Below are 24,550 nucleotides of genomic sequence, written 5' to 3'. Positions count from 1 at the left end.
AGACTCAGCTCAAGTGCTACCTTCTACATGAAGGCTTTCCCCTAATTGCTCATTTCTGTCCCCCTACAACAATATATCTTAACTAGTTTGCGTTTGTTTTGTTATTTATTTTAATTTTATATTTGTACGTGCTATCTTCCCTGTTAGTACACAAGCTCCTTGAGAATAGAGATTGTTTCATTCTTTGTATTAGTATGAGAGGCAGCCAGGATAGAGTGGATAGAGCTCTGGGCCTGGAGTCAGGAAGATCTGAGTTCAAATCCAGCCTCGGACAGTTAACAGCAGTGTGACCTTGGGCAAGTCACTTAATCTCTGTTTGCTTTAGTTTGTCATCTGGTAAAAAAAAAAAAAGTGTGGGAGGGGCAATAATAGCACCTACCTCCCAGGATTGTTATGAGAATCAAATGAGATAATATTTGTAAAGTGCCTGGCACTATACAAATCCTTGCTGATTGATTGATTTGTAGATCCAATAAGAATTTACAATACAATACAATGTTATAACCTATAACCTTCTAGACCATGGGTTCTTAACGTCCATAAGCTTTTTTAAAAAAATATTTTGATACCTGAATTTCAAAGTAATTGGTTTACTTGGTAATCCTATGTATTTTATCTTATGCATGGGGATCCATAGGCTTCACTAGACAGCCAAAGGGGCCTGTGAAGGTTAAGAGCCCTCCTCTAAGCGTGGGGTTGTCTCCTCACCACAATGGAACATCAGAGTTGGATTTTATAAGAGGATATAGAATTATCGTGATTATTTACATGGGATCACATTGTCATTCCCCTCTCTGTGTCTCTTGAGGCCTGAAAGGACAGATACCCCATCACCACTCCCCAGGACCTTCCTCCTCTGACTAGACTTTTCTGTTTCTAGCTCGGAAGCTTTCCAGAAAGGAGGAAGGAAGGGGGCTAAGAAGGTGATGATTGTTATCACAGACGGAGAGTCCCATGACAGCCCAGATCTGGAGAAGGTCATTGAGGACAGTGAGAAGGATAACGTAACTCGATATGCTGTGGCTGTAAGTTTTTCTTCTACCCATTTCCTCTTTACTCCCATTGAAACTTCATTCCATCTTGAATTCCACCCCTTCCTTGACCAAGGTGGTCTCTATCTGGTAGGCTATGTGCTAATAGGAAATCGCTATAGGGCTAACTCCTGGTAACACTTGTATTTTAACAAGGGTCTTCTAAAGCCAATGCCCCTACCTTTGAAGTCCAGTTTAGTGCTTTCTTGAGCTACTCACTCTCTTTGTGACTTCCCAGACCATAACTTCCTTCCCTGGCCACCACTCCCTTATATGTTTTGCCTCCCCAATTTGAATGTAAGCTCCTTGAGGGCAAAGATTGTTTCAATTTTGCATTTATATCCCCAGTACAGGACACACCACAGACCCTTAATAAATTCTTTCCATTCATTCATTCTAAGCCACCAAGGAATCTAATGGTAGGAATTTCGTGCAGGTTAGAAGGGGCTGTTGTGGCAGGCTGATGCTAAAGTCCTTTGAGGAAATATGTTTTACGTGATTAGACATATGTAACCTGTATCAGATCGCTTGCCATTTGGGGAAAAGGGTGGGGAGGGAGGGAAAAAAATGGAATTCAAATCTTTCCAAAAATGAATGTTGAAAATTGTCTTTACGTATAATTGGAAAAAATAAAATAGTATTACATAATTTTTAAAAATAAAGATGAAACTGGAAAGATGAAAAAAATAAAGTCCTTTGGGGACATAGCTCAAATAACATGGTATAAACATCTTCCAGTGTGTCCTAAGTTTAGGACCGTCCTACCCATTCCACCTCCTATCCCTCTGTGGAGTGAGTTGAAAATCTTTCTTTGGTCTTGTATAGGCACAGAGAATGTTTTGTTTTTATCTTTCTATAGTCCTGGAGTCTCTCCTGTTGTTTATCCAAGCAATATCACTGGACAGGAGCTCACAAAAGTCAAAATAAAGTCTGCAAGACTTTGCTAAGGGTAGAAACCGTAGGGTGGCTGATTTGGAAACCAAAGAAATTGGGTTTGATTCCTAGACTTTCTATCCCTAGCTTTATGATCTTATGCAAGTCACTTAACCTGCATGGTAATAATAACAATGGCTAACACTTATATAGCACTTACTATGTGCCAGGCACTGTGCTAAGAACTTCACAATTACTATCTCATTTGATCCTTGTGACAACCCTGGGAGATGGGTGCTATTGTTATCCCCATCTTACAAACAAGGAAACTGAGGCAATTGGGATTAAGTGACTTGCTCAGGGTCACACAGCTAGTAAGTGTCTGAGGCTAGATTCGAACTCAGGTCTTCCTGACTCCAGGCCCAGTGCTCTATCCATTGTACCACCTAGCTGCTCTCTGAGATGATTTCCTAATTTTTAAATTATAGGGATTGAACTAGATCATTTCTGAGGTCTCTTTCAGTTCTAGATCTATGATCCTTTGATCCTATCCTGTTTCTAAATCCCTAATCCCACGGTTTTACAATCCTACGGGCCCTTGCTTTCCTGGCATATTGGTTCCACTTCATCCTAATATAAACATCAGCTCTTATGGAACCCATAAACTAGAGGGAAAAAAAATCAAACCCTCCCAGCTTGCCCTAAAAGCCTGTGGGAATGGGGGCGTTGGGAGACCAAGCTGTGTTATTGCCTTTCTCTACCCCGTTGTAGGTCCTTGGCTACTATAACAGAAGGGGCATCAACCCAGAAGCCTTTCTGAATGAAATCAAATACATAGCCAGTGACCCTGATGACAAGCACTTTTTCAATGTCACTGACGAGGCGGCCCTGAAGGATATCGTGGATGCCCTGGGGGACAGGATTTTCAGCTTGGAAGGTGAGTGGTACCAGTTGCCAGGAAATGCTTTTAGGAAGGGTAAAGAACCGTGGACCAGTAGACCTCCATTTAAACAAAGGGAATAGGGAAACCTGAATTAAAAAGCAAGATTGATTTAGAAGGGCTGGGTTTTTGTAATTCATATTACAAGGAATTGGCATCCTCACTTTTCTAAAGAGGTACTCCGCAGGATTTCTTCATATAACCAAGGCTCCTATCACATTTAAAATAGGATTTAATGTCCACAGATCCAACTTAGATGAGAGTCGTTGGGTATACAGGGGCTAGACACAGGGCAGAGGAGAGATATAAAAGGAATAGTTCTCAGACAATGTCCTTGCCCTTGAGAAGCTTACAGTCCAAGCTGGGTGACAGATAAAGATATAGAGAAAGGACTCAAGCGATGCTTTACAAAGAAATGTATGCCAATGAATGTAGAGTCATAAGGTGCTTACTTAACAAACACACTGAAAGTTACACATCCAGATAAGTATTGTCCCTTCAAAGTAGTCACTTCCAGAAGCTATATGCTTATTCCTATAGTTGTGGTAGTAGTTGCTGTTCAGTCATGTCTTACTCTTCATGACCTCAGTTCGAGGTTTTCTTGGCAAAGATACTAGAGTGATTTGCCATTTCCTTCTCCAGCTCATTTTACAGATGAGGAAACTGAGGCAAATAGGGTTAAGTGACTTACTCAGGGTCACACAGATATTAAGTGTCTGAGACCAGATTTGAACTGACAAAGATGAGTCTTCCTGACTTCAGACCAGCACTCCATCCACTGTGCCACTTAGCTGGAGAAAGATATGATAAACCATTCATTCTAGTATACCAAGAAAACCCCAAATGGGGTCACAAAGCGTAAAACTTCTTAAAGTTATCTCCAAAATTTTCAAAGTAGTGATAAGCAAAAATGATATTTTGAGATATCTATAACAGCTATAATGTGATATGAAAATATCTGTGATTTCTATTAGTGACAAAGTCACAGGTACTGCTGATAATACTGTGATGTGTTACTTTCATTATATAATTGAAGGAAATGCTAAATGTCAGGTAAAGGTTAGTGAAAATAAAGACATTTGAGGTTTTTTTCCCATCCAAGTTCACAAACCCCCTGAAATCTGTCCACAGAAACTGAAAGGGTCTCTGCACCCAAGGTTCAGAGCCTCTGGACTAAATGGTCCCCTTCTATCTCTGAGATCCTATGATTTGTTCAAGGTGACACAGCTTATGTGTAGCAAGGCTGGGCCTAGAACCCACATGTCCTTCAGGCCAAAGGAATAATGAATAATTAAGAATAATGATGTGTAAGTTGTGGTATATGAATGTAATGGAATACTATTGTGCTATAAGAAATGATGAACGGGCAGACTGCAGAAAAACCTGGAAAGACTTATATGAACTGATGCTGAGTGAAGTGACCAGAAGCAGAACATTGTACACAGTAGCAGCCACAGTGTGCAAGGACTGACTTTGATAGACTTAGCCCTTCTCAGCAATGCAAAGACCTAAAACAATTCCAAAGGACTCATGATGAAAACTGCTATCCACATCCAGAGAAAGAACCATGGAGTCTGAGTGCAAAGTGAAGCAGACTATTTTCCTTTTTTTTTTCTTTCTCATGGTTTCTCCCATTCATTATAATCCTTATATACAACATGACTAAAGTGAAAATATGCTTAACAGGATGTATATGTAGGGCCTATATCAGACTGCAGGCCATCTTGAGGTGGGAGGGGGAGAAAATTGAAAACTTTTGGAAGTGAATGTTGAAAACTAAAACTAAATAATAAAAAAGAAAAAGGATAGCTGTTCTCAAAATATACAATAAAACATGGTAAATTTTTTTTTAAAAAAAAGAATAATGATGTGAACTTCAACAGCTCCCTTGGGTACAAGTATTCTTGGGTTCTTTGTCCAGCCAAGTGAAACCAAGCCTATGTGGCCTAGTGATGGGACTTTATCAGGATGGAAGCCTATTTGGCCCTGGTCTGGAGGGTGCAAGCTGACTAAATATGGCTGGCATATGTAGAAACTGAGTTTAAATAGTGAGGGATATGGAAAGAGAATGATAACCCTTGCATTTTTATTACATTTTATTCATTGAGAAGAATTTTTTACAGTCCTTATCTCAGCAGATCTTCCCCAAGTACCAGTCCCCTGAGGCAAATAAGATGTGTATCTGCACTTTATAAAAGATGAAACTGAGGAGGAACAGAGAGGAGCCTTGACATGGCCACTTGTTAAAGGTTGCCGATGGGATAGTCAGATGAAATGCCCCTCGGGAGACGCCAGTGAAATAATGCTGAAAGTCACCATAAAAGGGAAGACAGGGTAACTACCTGTCAGGGATGTTGTAAAGCCTTGGGAAAAGCAGGGCAGGCAGGGAGCAGGCTGATGAATTGAAGAATAAGTGAAACTAATCAGAGAAGACTTCTTGGAAGAGGTTGCCTTGAGCTGCCAGGACAAACTAAGTGGAAAAAACAAAAGCTGTTCTTTATCATTCAATTCAACTCCACCCCCTTTACTGAGTATCTCCTATGTAACTAGCCAAACACTGGGAATATAAAAAAGTCAAAAGATAGCCCCTGCCCTTAAGAAGCTCACAGTCTAAAGGCACTTAGGAGAGCAGTGGGAGATAAAGTTGAAGAGGCAGATTGGGACTTAATCTAGATCTGATTCATATCCAGCCCACTGTCGAATTTTATCATTTCTGACTTTCACAACACATTTCATGTATGACCCTTTCTTTCAACTCACACAGCTGCCACCCTTGTGGGTCATCACCTCTCACCTGGTCTATTGTTGCCTCTCTTTGTAGCCCCAGAATTTAGCCTAGTGCCTGGTACACCATAGGTGCTTAATAAATGTTTACTAACTGACTTCTAATCTGTCCCCCTGACTCTAGTCTCTGCCGACTCCAATCCATCCTCCATTCAGATGCCAAAGAGATTTTCCTAACCTGCAGGCTCAACTGTGTCACCCCTAACTCAGTTAATCATCAGCTCCCTATTACTTACAGGATCAAATATAAAATCCTATGTGTGGCATTTAAAAGTCTTAACAACCTGGCCCCTTCCAGTCTTTTGAGTCTTCTTACATTGGGTTCCCTTCTACGTACTCTACCATGCAGCTAAGCTGGCCTACACTGGTGTTCCTCATCTCCCAACTCCATGCATTTGAGCTGGCCCATGCTTGGAATGCTGCCCCCCCCCCACCTCCTAGTCCTAGCTTCCCCATCTTCCTTCAAGACTGAGGTCAAACCTTGACTTCTGCAGGAGGCCCTTCCTTTTTCCTGGTCCTGGCCCCTGGCCCCCACTCTTAGTCTCTTCCCTCTGAGAGTACCTGCCATTTACACTGTGTATATTATGTATGTTGTAACTGCAAGCACCCTAGCATACCCAGGATGGCCTGCAAGCACAGGTTCTTTGAGGAGCTGGCCACCCTTAAACAAAGCCCCAAGCCTTAGAAACATCTCCCATGGAAGTTAAAAAGCAGTAGATTGGGTCCACTCACTCTCATCCCAGACCTAACATTCCGCTCCTTCTTCTGCTTTAGGTACCAACAAGAATGAAACATCCTTTGGACTAGAAATGTCACAGACAGGATTTTCTTCACATGTAGTGGAGGTAAGGGCTTGAAATATCCCTCTACTTCTCTGTTTTTCTCTATTTTTAGTCCCTCTGGGTCTCTCCTTCCCCACCCCCAGCAGGGAACTAGTGATGCCCAGGAGCCATTGGGACAAGTTACAGGTGATACTTGATGCAAAGGGAAAACAACCCCACTGGATGTGGCGTCGATAGACCTGGGTTCAAATTCCAGGTATGTTCAAATTCACAGCCCATGTGATCTTGAGTAAAAATCCCTTCCCTGCGCTTCAGTTTCCTCATTTTAAAACCAATGGACTTAGACACAACAACTCGGAATTTCCTTTCCATTTCTAAATCTAAGCTTCTACACTGGTACCTGCTCTGTGTAGATGTCTGTGTCCTTAGGGTGCACAGTTGTTTCACATACACCTATGCAGGTGCCCTGTGTGTGAATCCCTATGTGGGCTCTGTGTGCACATGCTTCAGGCATAGGGACAGTACAAGAATATTTGGGTACACACCTCCTTCGGTTACACTTTTAGTGTGCCACTGTCATGGCATGTTTTTATAGTCTGTCTTTGTTCTTGTGCCCCATGCTATGGGTATAGTTTATCATTTTTCAGAGGAATTTTAATAGTTTACATTAAAACAGTGCTCTCTTCGTTTAAAGAATAGTTTCACATTCATTCTTTCATTTGATCTCTGATATAATAACTCTGGGGGGGTGGGGTATTTTTTTGGTGGTGGTAGTCTAGATTTATGATTTCAATAGGGTAGGAAATATCCTCTACCAAGACATGTCAGCAACTATTCTACAACTTTTAGTCTTAGAGAGTTGTTTCAACAGGTATTGAGTTAAGCAACTTGCCCTGGGTTACACAGCCAGTGTAGGTCAGTGACAAGACCTGAAACCCAAAACATCCTGACTCTGAGGTCAGTTTTCTATCTACTGTGCTACATTACCTTTCATCATGATGATCTGATCCAACAAATATTTATTAAGTGTCTACTATGTGCCAGGCACTGCGCTAAATGCTAGGGATACAATTAATAAAAAGACAGTTCTTGCCCTCAAGATGCCTGTAATCTAATGGGGGTGAGGGAAGCCCACCAACAAAAAGAGGCAGGAAAGTGGGAGCTACCCAGCACTGAGGCCTCTTGTTCCATGAAGCTGAAACCAAGCAGAGCAGCAAATGAAATATGGAGTAAGCTGAGGGTCCATTTTCTGCCCCCTATAAAGGAAGGCATTGGGAGGAGTTTCATAGTCCACCCTCCAGTCATCCTAACAGAGGGGAAAGGAAGCTGAAGGGGGCTGGTATCAGTCAAGGCTTGAGTTAATGATGAGATTAGAGGTAAGGAGCTTACCCTGGGGGAATCATGTTCTGTGGAGTTTAGAACAAGCAAAGAATCAGATGCAAAGTGGAGTGAGGAGGAGGACAGCTAGCATTTATACGGAGCCTGCTGGATGCCAGGCACAGTGCTAAAAACATTTTATAAATATCATTTCATCTGATCCTCACAAAGTATTCAGGGCATGAGTTATTGTATCCTTTAACATATGCCCCTAGAACTTAAGTTTGAGAAATTGAAGAGACTTCCCAAAGGTCACACGATACATTAAAGGCAGAATGGAGCATAGAACCTAAGTCTTCTGACTAACAACATTCACCACCGCCTGAAATTGTACAAGTTGGGCTTTTGCCATTATTAAAAGCGGGATCAAAGTAGGAATTCCTAAACTGATGAGAGGGGAAGCCTGTAATGCACAGAACTTGGCGAGCAGATGACCAAAGATAAATGCATTCCCAGGTTGTCTCCCATATCCAAAATGCTTCAGTGATTTTGTCCACTGAATTGAGAAAAATGTAAATTGAGCTGACCTCTAAAAACAGTGATACATTAGGTTTGCACTGAACTTTTTTCTCCCACTTAACAGTATTTTATTTTTTCCAAATACAGCCAAAGATTGTTTTTAACATTCACTTTTACAAGATTTTGAGTTCCAGATTTTTTCTCCCTCCCTCCCATCCCCCCTTCCCCAAGAGGGCACGCAATCTGATATAGGCTATACATTGCATTGAACTTTTTCGAAATGTTTTCATATCTCATCTAATGATTGGATGAATTAATTAATTAATGAAAAGTATGTGCCAAGCACTATACTAAGAGCTGGGAATAAAAATATAAAAGTGAAATGGTCCCTACCCTCAAGAAGCTTTCAGATTTACATACCCTTTGGGGGTAGGACCAAGTATTATCTCCATTTTACAGATGAGGAACCTAGACTAATAGAAGTCGAGTGACTCGCCATCATAGAGAAAGTTCCTGACAGAGCCAGGATTAGGACTTGAGTGTCTTGGCTGGGTGTCTTGGCTCAGGGTCCAGTGCTCTTTGAAGATACCCAAGTATAGTGCATAAGTATAGCCACTTCTACCCGAACCACTTTTTTTCTTAAATTCTTCTAAGCCAAGAAGATCAAACTGAATGGTAATGACCATCGATATGGAGTGTTCAATGACACCAAGCTTTGCTCCTTTATAGCCCTGATTCTCTTCTTCCTCCTGATATCCTAGCCCCACAAACCAGCATATCAATGGTCCTTCTGGATCAAGTCTGTTCTTGGCATTCTTGGATCATCTTCTCCTCCAATCATCTGCTTACCAGGCTTTTGCTTCTTATGTTAGAGATGCTATTGAATCCACTGCAGTTTTCCCTCAGAGGTTGTGGGCAATTTTCAATGTTAGTTTATATGAACTTGAAGGAACAGAAGGGCATTTTCATTAGAGACCCTTCAATTATTTAGTGGGGGAGAGGCTTCCAAAGCCCCTAAAATGAAGCTCTAAAGATGTAGTTTCTGGCATTGTTATGGGTCTTCAAGAAGATATTTTTAGCATCCCTCAAATTGGACCACATAGGCAACCAGCTAGTCTGTCTGCTCTTTAAATGCCTTCCCTAACACTAGAATGTCAGCTTCTCAAATATCCACTTGGCCTAGTAACCTGAGGAAAAAAACTAGACAGACCAGTGGGAAATCTAGGCTTTTGGCTCTGGCCAGAGGGAAAATATGAGCCTGAACATATCTATCCTTTGGCTGGGCCAACAGCTCCCATCTTCATTGGAAATGACTGAGAGATGCACTCTTGAAATGAACTCCTGGAAATGAATTAAAGAATTCAGAAACTGCTTCTATTTGGAACCTGACTAGAGCCCCAGACAGCTCTTAAATAGTGCTAAATATGACCAAAAAAAGACTTATTTCCCTATGGAAGGAGCAAAATAGATGATAGAGGAAGCAGCTAGGTGATGCAGTGAGTAGAGCACCCACCCTGGATTCAGGAGGACCTGAGTTCAAATCCAGCCTCAGACACTTGACATACTTACTAGCTGTGTGACCTTGGGCATGTCATTTAACCCCAATTGCCCTGCCATCCCCCCTCCAAAAAAGAAGGATGATAGAGAGGTGGTTACAATTATAATACAATGGGAAACACTTTATATTTGTAAAGCACATTATTTATTACAAAGCACCTTCACAAACATTGTTTCTTTTAATCCATCAATAAACATTTATCAAACACCTACTGTATAACAGTGTGCTTAAACACAGAGGGTAGAAAAAGAGGCAAAATGCAGTTCCTACCCTCAAGCAGCTTATCATCTATAGAGAGAAGGTAGAACTACTCTTCTATTTTTGTTCCATTCTGTCCAACAAGAACTGTCTTCAAACCATAAATAAAATAAAAACGACACAAAGAAGAAATTGTAGCCCAAGATAGAAGAGAGGATGGTAAGTTGTCCTCAAGCCACTTTGAATGACTTCAAGTTTCCATTTCCAGGGGAATTAAATCTCAGACCTCTGAAGGAATTTACATCTCAGAGAATTTACAATCTCAGAGGCCCTGCTTATAATGTTTTTATGAGCTCAAATCTGCCGTTGTTAATCTTCGAGAAGTTACTCAGAATAGGAGAAAAAAGTCCCAATTTTCAAAAAGGAGAAAAAGTTGATCCTTTAAATTACACTCAGTGTTGACGTCAACCTCTGATATAATTCTGGAACAGAATATTAAACAGCTAGTTTGTAAGTACTTGGGAAACTAACATGGAGATCACCAGGAGCCAGCACATACAACACCAAATTATTTGGGTCACCTTGTACTGTGGTAAGCCGCTTCCCACTAGAACTATTCAAGTAAAGTCAGGATGTTCATCCACGAATCAACTGACATAATCAATGAACAAGAATATATTAAGAGCCAGAGACTGTGCTGGGGCTAGAAATTAAAAAACAATGGAAAACAGTTATTAACCTCAAGATGCTTATCATCAGGCAAGGGGGAATAACATGCACATAGAGAAAAATATTCAAAATAGAAGGTAATTTTGGAAAGGTACTAGCAGGTGGGGAGTGGAGTAAAGCAAAATGCTGAAAATGGGCACTTGAGCAAAGATAAAATGAGAATGCATTTAAGGCTTGCAAAGCACTTTACAAATATTATCTCATTTGATGCTCATAAGCCCCCTGGAGGTAGGTGTTACTATCATCCCCAGTTAATAGATGAAGTAAATGAGGCAGACAGGCGTTAGGTGACTTGACCTGGTAGTAAGTGTCTGAGGCTTGATTTGAACCCAGGCCTACTAGACCTCAGTGTGGTAGCTACTTTACCACCTAGCTGGGGGTAGGATGAGAATGAGGGGGGTGGGGTTAAGGTAGGAGGAGAAATAGGAGAGTAGGAAGTAGAGTAAAGCCTCCTCTATCTCACAATCACAACAGGTAAGTTGTAGCATCTCTGGTGTGAGGGCTTGCCCAGCCCTTTTCAGGGTTACTCATCCACCTTTTCACCCAATGTTCGCCTGTGGCTCCAAGAAGCTGTAGCAGATGTCAAAGCCACACCCCAGTAAACTCTCAGCAGATGGGCTAAACCAGGGTGAGGGTAACCGACAGGCCTCAAACTCATCAATGAGTTAAGGGGATGTCTGCCCCAAGCATGTGAAGACTTTCCCCAGCAGGATGCATAGCTGAGAATAATGTGTTCCAAGGGCCATGATGGCTGAAGCAGGTGCTGTGGAGCGCTTAGAGCTTGGTCAGACATCAAAGATGCCAAGGCCATCCACTGCATCCCAGGCCATCATCAGTCACCTTGACTTTTATATTGTCACTGGACAAAGATGACTCTGGAAGAAAGACTGAAGCTGATGACTTTGCACAACTCTGCCTCACTTAAATCTAATTCAGGCCAAGTCAAGACATCACCCCGTGATATTGTTGGCCCTCTTTGAAACAAGAAACAATGACAGACAAGTCCTGATGACTAAGCCCTACTCGTACCAGGACGGGTTTGTTTATTTGTATTTTAACTTTTATTCTATTTTATTTTTTCTACTAACAAGCATTTTTTTTCCTCCCTCCCAGTTTGAGGTGGATACTTCAAACTGAAAAAACAAAAACAAAACCTTTGCAACAAATAATGCAGAATCACACAAATTTCCACACTGATCATGCCCAGAAATGCATGTCACATAAAGATATAAATATTTGAAAGGGCCTATCAGGGGCCCTGCCCCAAATATTAGCCCTTGCTGCTTCTCATTCCACCATGATGGAACTGAAACATTTTTGTTTTCCAGGAATTCTTTAGTAAAATTCAAGTGTTCCTAAGGGAGAGGGGAGAGAAGACCCCATCCCATTAGTTCTCACTTAGCAGGTATTAGCAGGCATGAAATCAGAATGGAGACGAGAAAGAGAGGAAAGGTGCTGTGATAATCTGGGAACTGGAGGGCTCCAAAGTTTTGCCTACTTCACATTTATGCGGAAGGCAATGATGCATCCTGTATGGGCTGAAACTGACCTAATCATCAGCTTGTTTAGAAAAATGGTCCTTTTCCCAACCAATTAATCATTAGCATCTGGGACAAAATCCATCCTCATAAAACAAACTTCCTTCTTCTGATGAGTCTGTGCGATAATAGAGATTTATGCACACCACATCATGGGTGGATAAACATAGCTGAGTCTAAGTTAAGCTCATGATTAAAAGGAAATCATTTAACAGCTTTACAGCTAATGGCCAAATTGCAACACATGCACCACCACCCCCTTAACCTCTCCCATTGGAATCAGTCACTTACAGAATATTAAAAATGAAAAGAACCTTTCAAACTATCTTATTCAAACTAACCCCTCTGGTTTGTCGTTTAAAAGTCTTCACATCCTGGACCCAAACTACCTTTCCAGTCTTACTAGATTAATTTAGTCTAATTAGATTAATTATACACAATGATCCAGCCAATCAGTTGTTTTTCAGTTGAGTCTGACTCTTCCTGACCCCCATTTGGGTTTTCTTGGCAAGGATACTAGAGTGGTTTGCCATTTCCTTCTCCAGTGGGTCCCCATTTTGCAGGTGAGGAACTCAGGCAAATAGCAGTTAAGTGACTCGCCCAGGGTCATACAACTAGTGAGTGTCTGAAGCTGGGTTTGAACTCAGGAAAATAAGTCTTCCTGATTCCCAGGCCAGTACTCTATCCAGTGTACCATCTAGCTGCCCTTCTTAATGTTTCTCACATATGCAGTTTTGTGACACAGTGCTGGACCTGGAGTCGGGAAGATCTCAGTTCAAATGTAACCTCAGATACTTACTATTATGTCACTTGACGCGTCTGCCTCCATCTCCTCTGATAATAGCACCTACCCCCCAGAGTTGTTGTGAAGCTCAAAGAAGATGATATTTATAAAGCACTTAGTGCAGTACCTGGCATACAGTGGGCACTTAATAAATGCTTGCTTGTTTTCTTCCTCACCCACTCCCTTTCAATAAATGCTCCTTGGTAGGAATCCCTAAACAGGAGATCGCAATCAGCAAACAGATGATGAAGCCCAATGGCATTGATTATAGACTCTACAGAACTGGAAGGGAGAAATCCTCAAGATCAGAGGTGTCAAACTCTCTGCCTGGGGGCCTGCAAAAGAGCAAGCCCAAACCAAACTAAAATGTAGTTGGGAAATATTTTTTAAGCTAGGTGGTGCAGTGAGTAGAGCACTGGCCCTGGAGTCAGGAGGACCTGAGTTCAAATCCAGCCTCAGACACTTGCCACACTTACTAGCCTGTGTGACCTTGGGCAAGTCACTTAACCCCAATTGCCCTCTCTTCCTCCCAAATTAAAAAAAAGAAAAAATAAATTAAAACACAACATATATAATGTTTATTTTTGGTTTCCCAAGTGTGGCCCACAGCAACCCATTCCTATTTGAGTTTGGCACCACTGATCTCATTTTACAGCTTTAGAAACTGAGATCCAAAGAAGTTAAACTACTTTACCCAAAGTTACACAGGTAATGAGTATCAGAGCTGGGATTTGAACCCAGCTCTTCTGATTCCAAACCCAGTGTTATTGGGTTTTGTTTATGTTTCCAACCTGAGTCAGAAGTCTCTGTAACATACACCTCACCCTTCATTCATTCCCTGCCCTTACAGCTCAATGACATCTCAACAAGGTGCAGAAAAGAAAGGGTGTGAACCCCTCCCCCCATATGTTATCAGAATCACCAGATCTCAGAGTAGAAAGGCATCTCACAGGCCATCCAGCACACTTGAACAAGAATCCCCTCTATTACCCGCTTGACAAGTGTCTTTGCTTGCAGACTTCTAATAAGGAGGAAGCAACCACCTCCTGTGTCAGTTCATCCCATTCTTGCTTAGGGGATCTAGGAAGGTTTTCCTTAAATCAAGCCTGAATTTGCTTGGGAGCCAAACAGAACCAGCCTGACCTTTCTTTTGTATAACAGCCTTTCAAAATCCAGAAGAACAGATTTCATGTCCTCCCCAATTCTACCCTTCCCCAAGATAAACACTCCTAGTTCTTTGAAGTTACCCTCAGGTGCATGAACTCGGCTCCCATCACCATTCTAGTTGCCCCCCTGTAGAACCTCCTCAGTTTATCAACATCCTTCCTTAAATACAGCACCCAGAACAAAACACAGTATTCCTGGTTTGGTCTTACCAGGCAAGAGAAGATCAATATTATCACCTCCCAAGTCCTGAACATTATAATGCAGCCTAAGATTGCATTCACTCACTTGGCTGCCTGGTCACCCTGTTGGTTAAATGAAACTACATCTAGTCTTTGGATTTTTTTTCAGAGGATCTAGTACCTAGCTATGCCTTCTCCATCTTGTGAGAGGCAGTTTGGTGTAGGGATGGACTGCTACAATTGGAAAGATCTGAGTTCAAGTCCTGCCTGTAATACTTACTAGCTATGTGACCTTGAGCAAATCACTTAACCTCTCTGTGTCTCCGTTTCCTGGGCGGCTAGGTGGTGTAGCAGATAGAATGCCAGGCCTAGAGTCAGGAAGACTCATCTTCCTAAATTCAAATCCAGCCTCAGATACTTACTAGATGTGTGACCCTGGGCGAGTCACTTAACCCCCATTTGTCTGTTTCCTCATCTGTAAAATGCGCTGGAAAAGGAAATGGCAAACCACTCCAGTATCTTTGCCAAGAAAACCCCAAATAGGGTTGGAAGTGACTGAAGACTGGCTGAACAACACCTGAGACAGTTTTCTCCTCCTAAAATGATGATAATAATAGTTATAATACCTATCTTGAAGGACTGTGGTGGGGATCAGATAAGAATATGTATTCATACACTCTGAGTAAATGTCAATTATTATTATCCTGGTACGTATGAAGTTTATTTTTTATTCCAAGCATAGGACCTTCCATTTATCTCTAATAGACTTCATTTTATTGGAGTTAACTCCATATTCTTGCCTGTCAAGATCATTTTGGATTGAGGCTTAGTCATCCAATGTGTTAGATATTCCTCCTGGCTTCATGCCATCTGCAAATTTGATACATACGCCATTACCTTAATTGCTCCAACTTCCCAGGATTCAAAGAGTCTAGCAGTACATTTATGCACAATTTCTCCTTGTTCCCAAAAAAATCAATCCACCAAACACCACCCCCTAACTCCAGCCCTCTAGGAGAGAGGTCTTGAGTGAGCTAGGGCAGCAGCTCCTCATCCTTATACAAGCCCATAAAAATTCATTTATCCTATGTCCCATTCCTTCATGGTTCTGTTCTCTGCTCCGTAGCTATCAGTTTTCTGATAAATGAATCCTGACAAATGGTTAATATATTATTCCGTCCTGGAAAACACATTTTTTTGTTTTGGAAAATGTCTTTCAGAGACACAATGGCCTTGCTCTAAAGAAGTGCTATTGGTGGTATTTCAAGCACTGGGAAGGCCAATGGAAGGGGGCAGGGCTCATCAAATCATTTTATAAGTAGCCGATACAGCTGGAAGGAAAAGAAATGTATTTGAATCAAAGGAACTGAGTCTGAGTTTCTTTTCTAGTATTTCCCACCTGTGTGACTTGGACTGGTCATTTAACGTCTCAAGACCTCAGTTTCCTATAAAATAAGGGGAAAGGGTGAACTGGGTGGTCTGTAAGTTGTGATGGAACACTCAGTCCTATGGCCTCACGACCCCATGTGCACAGAACAAGACCAGTGACTCAACCTTCCAGAATTCTGAACCGCAAGACAGATGGCATCTTACTGCCTTGCTTCAGGACACAGCCCTCACTTCCTTTGGCTCCCTTTGACCCCAACTTCAGGACAAGGACCTCAACTTGAAAGCAGGAGACTTCTCTTTGATGGCTCTCAACATATTTTATCACTCCCAACACACCTATGAGATTGTCCAGGCACCTAGTAAGCGCTCAATAAAGGTATTTCTTTGATTGGGCACAACCAGAGCATGCTTTTTAATGCCAAGATTAGAGATTTAGACCCACTTCCAAAGAAAATCCCCTACCTCTGCCTCTCCACTTCCATCTCATAGTTATTGACAAGACAGCTAATCCAATTATCAGCAAAATAGCAGGGGCCAGAAGCCTCATTAGGAGTAGGAGTCCTCTCCATTCCTCTGAGACAGATAAGGGAACAGATTCCCAGTACTTTTGGTCTGTCAACAAGTCAACCAAATAACTTTCCAGTTGACTTTTCTCGTGTTTGGCCATAAGAAGAACTCTCCCGGGAAAGGCTACCCAACCAGAATTTCCTGGCCTCGCTAAGAGAGTGGGGGAAAAGTGAGAATGGCCTCAATCAGGAAGCAGCTGAAAACCTTGGATTTTAAATGTTCCTTCCCAGATGGCCATGAATGGATATTTTGAATGTGTTGACACTCCTGACTTCATTTATCAAGACTTTAGCACCTAGTCTCCAGTCACTGCCCATCTTATTTTTCTAAACATAAAATATATTTGTCTCCCTTGTCTAGAGAGAAATTGTGAAGTCAATGGAGTTTGTTTTTATTGGCCTCCTATCTCCCTTCAACACCCATGTATACTGCGTGGTATCCACTAATCCTCTAGCTCAGGGTCCTGATCTTCTCCCATTCAAAGCTTCCTCTCGTGCAGGGGTTCTGAACTAGGGTCTTTGAAGTTTTTTTTAAAAATGTAAATAATTGTATTTCCATGTAATTGTTTTTCTTTATAATCCTATGTATTTTATTTTATGCATTTAAAAACAGTATTCTGAAAAAGGGTCTATAGATTTCATCACACTGACAAAGGAGTCCACAACACACAAAAATTAAGGACCCTTACTCTAAAATAAGAATGTAATGAACTCAGTTGCTCAAACATGTCAACAACTGATAACAACTTAAACTGTCCGCCCCTCAAGAAGGATTTGCATTTTAGTGGAGATCAAAGTCTTAAGCTAAAGTAATAGCATGTTAAGGTCGGAATGTCAGCCAGAGGTAGGGGAGGTATTTTTGGCCACCGGAGGACCTTTCGTAGCCTCTACAATCACACGGAGTTAGCAGCAAGGCTGACTCTGTTCCTGTTGCCAAAGAGACATGGAACCAGTGTTGCCAGACCCCTTCGAGCTGCCAACATTTTCAGATGGAATTCCCAAACCTCCCGGGGCCTGGGGAGAGTGGAGGTCCCAGATGGGTTGCAAGCTCCTGGTTTGAATCAGTCCTTCTTCAGGATGTGCTGCAAGGCTCACAGGGGTATTCACTGAGCCAAGAATGTATCTTCAAAGGCATCTCTCTAAAGCAAAGCAGATTGGTCCACAGTTGCATCCTCTCACTCAGTGGGCAGAGAAGGGTGAAACCAACTTTGATGGATGCCTCCCAAAGAGTTTCAGATGGAAAATGGAGAAGAGGATCCATCTGGTGTTAGAGGACATTAGGAACTTTTCTCTTCCTATCCAGTTTTACCCTGTGTGCCTTGGAGGATGTGATGGCCCTACATTAATCTGTAACCTGTAATCAGGTGTAACCTGGCTGAGTAACCCTACAGGATCTCAAGAGAGCATGGAATATTCCTGGACATGGAAAACAAGAGTAATATAGCATCAGAACCAGGTCACCTAGTTGCCAGGCCCAATTCTGACACTGTATGACTAGGCACTAGTTTCTAAACTTCCCTGAATCTCAATTTCCTTATCTGTCAAATGGTAATAATACTTCCTGACTTAAATACCTCATGTAATTGTTATAAGGACAATACTAGATAATGGATGGGGAAACCACCACCACCATCACCATGTCCACGGGCAAGGGATCTCTGTTGTTATGGAGAGGCTGCTGTTATAGCAGGAAAAATCCCTGGATTTGGAGTCTGGTTTCAAATTCTGGGTTTTTTGACCTTGAGAAAGTCATTTTATATTAAATTATATAATTCAAATTTAATAAATGTGGCCCCAAAGAAGGGTTGAGAAAATGCATTTTCCATGAGAGGCATTGTGGCAAAGTGGTCAGAGAACTGGTCTCAGAGTGATGAAAACCTGGATTCGAGTCGCAACTCTAACATATACTGGGTATGTGACCCTGGGCAGGTGCCCCAAGCAGCTCATTAAAACCATAAGCAAAGCAGGTGCCAATCTGTACTAAATGAGTTTCCTAATTATATTAATGTCAGTGTCTTCCCTAGTGCATATTATGATACCATTTTCCCCTTAGAAATTGCCCTTTCTGTTTTCTGATTTCATCTGGATCCAAAAAACATGGGGAAAGGAGAAAGGGAAGTAAGGGGACCTTGTGATTTACCCTAGGTTTATACATTCACTCCCATCCCCACAGCCCTGCATGGAAACTCTTCTATGAGAAACTAGAAACTAATCCCACTGACTAAATGGCTGAAATGGACACTGAACCAAAACACTGATGTGCAGAAAAGAAGCTAACACTTCAGAGGCCTCCCACACTTTGGAAGGCATAACAATTCCTGCCCTCAGAAAGACTGTGGTCTGCCTGGGAGAAAAATCAGACAAAAACACTAGGGATACTAACAGGTTGGTTTTGTCCTTCATTCTCAAAAAGGACCGTGACATCAGGGAAATGATGATGTGACTTGCAGTTGACTTTGATTTGAGTGAGGGAGGTATGTTTGGTGACTGCAAAGTCATCAGCCTCACTTTCTCTTCCAGAGCCATCTGGGTCCAGTGGCCTGATATTCACCAGGACAACTGGAGATAGCCCAGGATACAATGGGAGACCCTGGCCCTTTCGGGCTAAGGTCTTTTCAGATGCTCACTGTAAGTGAGGTGGAACACTCATTCAGTGAATAGGCCTCTTTAAGAAGTTAGATCCTTGCTCTTTCTACTCCACCAGGGAGGCTTCAGGGAGGTTCTTTCCACACAGAAGTTAATGAAGGGGTAGGGGAGCAGCTAGGTGGCACAGTGAGTAGAGGACTAGCCCTGGAGTCAGGAGGGACCTGAGTTCAAATCCAGCCTCAGACACTTTGACACACTAACTGTGTGACCTTGGGCAAGTCATTCAACCCCAATTGCCTGGCCTTCCCCCCTTCCAAAAAAAAAGAAAGAAAGAAAGAAAAGAAACAAGAAGTTAATCAAGGGATGGCCCCTTTAATCAAAACTCAAAAAAAATCAAACAGGGAAGGGAAGATTCTCAGAGTTCCCCAAAAGAGAAAGAGTTACTATTTGGTATTTACATTCACTGTGTGCTAGGAGGGCAGGGACCTATCGTCCAGAAATCTAGCCAGTAAACCCAAAGTTATGGAGGAAGCTTTCAACCTTCAAAATGGAGCACAGTGAGGAGGCAGAGGCAAGATATACAGGCGGGATTTATAAAGTCATTCCATGTGTAAGACAATGGCAATTAGGAGATCGTAAGAGCAGAGGTCTAGAGTGGGGAAGGTGCCTCAAAGGCCATTCAATCCAACATCATTTTTTAACTGAGGAAACTGAGGCCCAGAGAGTCTTTGCCCAAGGCTATAAAGGTAGATAGCAACAGAGTGGGGAAGACCTCCTGGAGGAAGTGAGTTTTGAACTTGGGTCTTGAAATTGTGCAGTTGGATAGGGACCAGAATTTGTAAGTGGTTTTGGAGGCTGTCATTTACTAATTCTCCATCCTAAAATTCAGTTATTATGATCACCTTCACTTAATTTCACAGGGCAGGGCAAGAAGATGACCTCCACTCAATTAAAGACCAGAAATAAGGGGTAGGGGTCAAAAATGAGATGGAGGCACTAGTAGTGGCATTCCTTTTCATTTAGAGACTTTTTCTTCAGGAATGACCTGGATCTTTTTGGGGGTCCCCCTTCTTCCTGCCTAGGATGGGATTTTGCTGGGAGCAGTTGGTGCATATGACTGGAATGGAGCTGTGCTGAAAGAGACCAGTGGTGGAAAGGTCATTCCTCACCGAGAGTCATATCTAAAGGAATTCCCTGAAGAGCTGAAGAACCATGGGGCATATCTGGGTAAGGTCATGAAATAGAAATGAGCATTTGGGGAAAGTGGGAGACAGAGCTACTTGTGAGTGACCCAAGGGAACCAGAACCTTTTATTGCCCTTGAACCAACTTCAATACACTGGTATAAAGAGTCCTTACCTAAACTAAAATACACATCAGGAAAGAACAATTTGCAATAAATTGTGTTTCTCTTCACGCTTTTATTTTGAAGGTCAATTGTTTAAGGTATTTTGGCCTCATCAGAAATTTTTGCACATGAAACATTTCATGAGTTTGTTTCCTTGATGTTAAATCCAAAAATTGTGTAGTTTTCTTGACTAGTTACCATAGTCAAGGCAGAAATGACTTCTAATGAAGCGCTTTGTGAAAATAAAGACAAGCAGAAGCTCATTTGGTGAAGCTCCTGATTGTTCTTCCTTGCGCCCATCATTAGCCCCCATTAAATCTTTTAGCTGTGACATAGTATTTCATCAACTCAATTATGTAAGAACACATTATTCACAGTCTTCTAAGACCTTCTCATTCTTATCAACAGAGCTAAGACAGGAGGCGGTTAGAAGTCAGTATGTTGGTTTGGGGGTATCTGTAATCTGAAACCAGGTATACGTGATTTGATGTCATTAATTGTTTCATATCATCAGTGACTCTTTTTCCCCCCAATCTCACATCCATTACCCTGAACGATCAAGATACAGCTATAGGCATACCCATTTTTAGGTAGTCTTTGCTTGTTTTTCCATCTCTTCCTTTAGGCCTTAGCTCCTCAGGGGGCAGGGTCTATACCTTTCTCTTGTACCTGTAACCTTAGGGCCCCTGAACTAGTGTCATGGCTTCAGGTACTAGACAAGCATTAGAAGAAAGTATACTCAGAAGGAGAGGCACAAAAGTCATGTTGGATCGGCAGACTCAGAAACTAAAAGTCATGTTAGAAGATGGAGGGGCATGGCACCTTAAGATAAAATAGTCAAAAATAATACCATTTATAGAATGTTTTACAGTTTGCAAAGTGTTTTAACTATTTCATTTGATCCTCATAATACCGGGTAGAGTAACCAGGGCAAGTATTACTCTCCCCTCCTAGTGAGGCTCAGAGCAGGTAAGAGACTTGCCCACAGTCACGTGGCTACTAAGCGACAGAGCCATCATTCAAACTCAGGTCTTCTGACTCTAAATCCTAAGCTCTTTCTACTAAATTACATCGACCCCCAAATTAATAGCAAAATTAATAATTGTTTACTGAGCATCTACTACATGAGAATCATGGATTCTTAGAGTGTGGAGGAACCTTCAATAAGATTCAGTCCAAATCCTTTATTTTGTAGATAAGGAAATTAAGGACAAGAGAGGGTAGTGACAGCTAGGACTAAAATCCAGGTCTCTGGACTCTCAGCTCAGGGGTCTTTTGCTATGGGTGTTGGAGTGGTAGGAAAGGAGCTGGGGTTCAAAGACATCCACTGGATCATTTTTCTTTTGCTATTTAGCCACTTCTACTTTTCAGAACCCTCCCTCTGTGGGTGGGAGATGCTGAGGAAGTGACCTTCTCCCAGGGAAAGGGGGAAGGCCTAGCCCACCCAGCTTTAAGGATCCCCAGAGAGGGCATTGTTTTGGTTTCTCTGCTGAGAAACAAGCTGTAACGAGCCAGGACACAGCCAAAATATTCCTCCACACTCCAGGAAGGGAAGGCTTAAGAGGAAAAAGCTCTGGGCATAGTCTGAGCAACTGCTTCTAACTTCCACTTAGGCAGATACGTGTTGGGTCCTCTATCCTCCCTACCCCACCCCACCCACACCACTGTAGGCCCCTTCTGCCACTCCCAGGAAACAGGATCTAATTCTTAAAGTCAGAGGGCCCACCAGGTAACTGTCAAGTCTGAACTGCAGCTGAGGAGGGACTTAACTACTTGGAAACCCAGAAATTACAAGAAGGCTTTATGTCCTGAGCTTGCCTCCCCAATTTATATACTTTCAAGGTCAGATGTCATAGCTTGCCCTCAAATAGATAAGCCAATTTTTCCTAGGGGTAAAATAAGTGAGATGGGTATTCCATTTTGTTCATCTGGGATTGACCATTGCTTTCCCCTTAGTTGGAATATGGTGAGTAAAACTGGGTGCTGTTTCAACCTCATAAGGAAGATGGGTTTTCTCTGCCCCACCCCCTCCACCTTGAATGGTCTGGACAAAGCATACTTGGGGGGGTGGGTAGGAAGTGGATCATACCATGCATGCCCTTAATCCCTTGCCCTAACACAAAAGCTTTTTAAGAATTCCTGGATTGAAAAAGGGGATTTGCCAATCTTCATTTCTTGCCTTTTATCCCAAACCCCTAACTCCTATGCCTCCCTTCCTCAGCTAGATTCTTAAAGGATCCTGAGTCCCAGAGATGCCTTGGACTCCATCAACCCACCCCAACCCCACCATGAGCTCACTCTCCCTAAGAGCTCTGAGCTAAGAAGCACCCCCATTCTCACACCAGGAATGGGCCAAGGGCAGTATCTCAGCAGGATTGGCCTCCTCTCCTTCTCCATTACTACAAAGCCGTAAGAATGTCCGGAGACCAGTTTTGTCATACTAATCTTAGCTTGTGCCAACATGGAGTCACCTTTGAGTCAGAAAGACCTGAGTTCAAGTCCAAACTCTGACATACACAGGCTTTGTGAGCCTGTATAAATCACTTAACCTCTCTCAGTGCCCAAGTCAGCCCCGAGACAATAGATCATAGAACAGTTTCCAGTTTGCATTGGTAGAGGGAGTTTCTTCCCAGGAAAATTCCCTACACCAATGATATCACAGGTGTAGACAGTCCCCCAAAATCTGACAGCCACAGACCAGGTGACTGTAGAGGGTATAAGGAGCTGCCCCATTGACCCTTTCTTTCCTAATAAGGGAAGCACTTGCAGAACCTGAGTCAATGAATACTTGGCTTCCTGGGGTCAGAGAAAGGGCCAAGGCTCTAGAAAGACATGTAACCCATAGGGTAATCCCAGTATCTCAGCCTTTATTTGGGTTAACCCTTTACAAATGTCACAACCCCCAGGGTTAACACTAAAAATAATGTTCCTTCAACATCAGAACAAACCTTATGCACAAACCCCTCCCCTCCCTGCTCCTGAGATTTCTTTGATCATTTTATAATGTGTTGCCTCCTTCCCGTTCTTCCAAAGACCAGCCCTGCCTGGTGTTCTGACACGGCTACATCAGGGAACAGCAGCCTTTCCATCTGTGTTCAGATCCTTTCCTTCCCCTCTCCCTCAACAGGTTACACAGTCACTTCTGTTGTGTCCCGTGATCAGGGCAGGGTTTATGTGGCTGGAGCACCCCGATTCAACCACACAGGCAAAGTCATCCTTTTCATGATGCACAGCAACCGTAGCCTGACAATCCATCAATCTCTGAAAGGAGAACAGGTAAGAAAGGAGAAGTTATAGGCATGGGGATGAGGAAGAGGGGGACAAGGAGGGAATGGGATGGGGGGAGGGGAGAGCAAAGGAGGATGAAGAGAGAAGAGGGGGAAGAGATAGAATGAATCTACTTCAGGTAGTTGGAGTTCTTGGAGTTCCCATCCATTCCCTGGCTTCTGGGCAGGACTACCTGCCCCCCAAGCCCCCAAGATATCTGAGACAGAGAATTCCCCAGCCCCATTCCTCAGGCGAGCATATTGGTCTATTCCAGCAGCTGTTGGCTGTTCTAACCTCACACTGGAAAATCAGTTGGTGTTTCCTGCTGTTTTTATTTATTGCCAGGACCCGTTATTTAATGGTATAGGGAAATTCCTGGAAAGGAAAAGTCCTTCTACCAATCCAGAGAAACCAACCTGTGCCAAGGAAGGGATTTGTACCCAGTGCTAGGGAAATGTGTGAATATTAACAACCTGGGCTCTCTTCCCCTAGCCACGCCACATCTGGCATGTAGTCACACAACCTCAGAGTAGCAGCCAAAGGATGCTTGATATTTAGAATGGTACCCTCCTGGGCACCCTTTCACGAGTCACAAAGTGACTTGTCATTTAAAGTGACCTACAGAGAAATCCCCAAAACAAGGATTGACAACCTTTCTGAAGTGGCATGTCAAGTTTTCACCCCCTTGACCACTAAAAAACATTCTCCTGTCAAACTTCAGTATGTATATCCTAGCTTACCCTGTCCTAGAATATAAAGGACAATCTCCCTAAGAGTTAAATAAGTGATTCACATTTTAAAGTCTGGGAGTTGCCCAGGACACTGAGAATTTAAGTGACTTACCAAATGTCTCACAATCTGGGGCCTTCCTGACGCTGAGGCCAAATCTCTAACCACTGAACCATAGAGCCTCTCCTGTATAATAGGAAGAATCTAAGAAGTTTCCTGTCTAGGGCAGTCTTAAGCTCATTTTCATAGTGCTTTGTCTCCATTCAC

The 24,550-nt window shown here is 42.5% G+C and overlaps 1 protein-coding gene across 1 annotated transcript in view; it reads left to right on the top strand.

The window, feature by feature from the left end:
- The window catches only part of ITGA11 (integrin subunit alpha 11), a 149,625-nt gene that overhangs the window by 78,223 nt on the left and 46,852 nt on the right, over window positions 1-24,550 (top strand). Inside the window, exons 8-12 of the mRNA XM_036736583.1 lie at window positions 881-1,025; window positions 2,676-2,841; window positions 6,403-6,473; window positions 20,023-20,167; window positions 23,415-23,563. Of these exons, the coding sequence (XP_036592478.1) occupies window positions 881-1,025; window positions 2,676-2,841; window positions 6,403-6,473; window positions 20,023-20,167; window positions 23,415-23,563 (676 nt within the window). The remainder of the gene's footprint in view (window positions 1-880; window positions 1,026-2,675; window positions 2,842-6,402; window positions 6,474-20,022; window positions 20,168-23,414; window positions 23,564-24,550) is intronic.

Source organism: Trichosurus vulpecula, chromosome 8 (genome assembly GCF_011100635.1).
Source record: "Trichosurus vulpecula isolate mTriVul1 chromosome 8, mTriVul1.pri, whole genome shotgun sequence".
Lineage (NCBI taxonomy): Eukaryota > Metazoa > Chordata > Mammalia > Diprotodontia > Phalangeridae > Trichosurus > Trichosurus vulpecula.
This window is presented reverse-complemented; position numbering and strand designations above follow the sequence as displayed.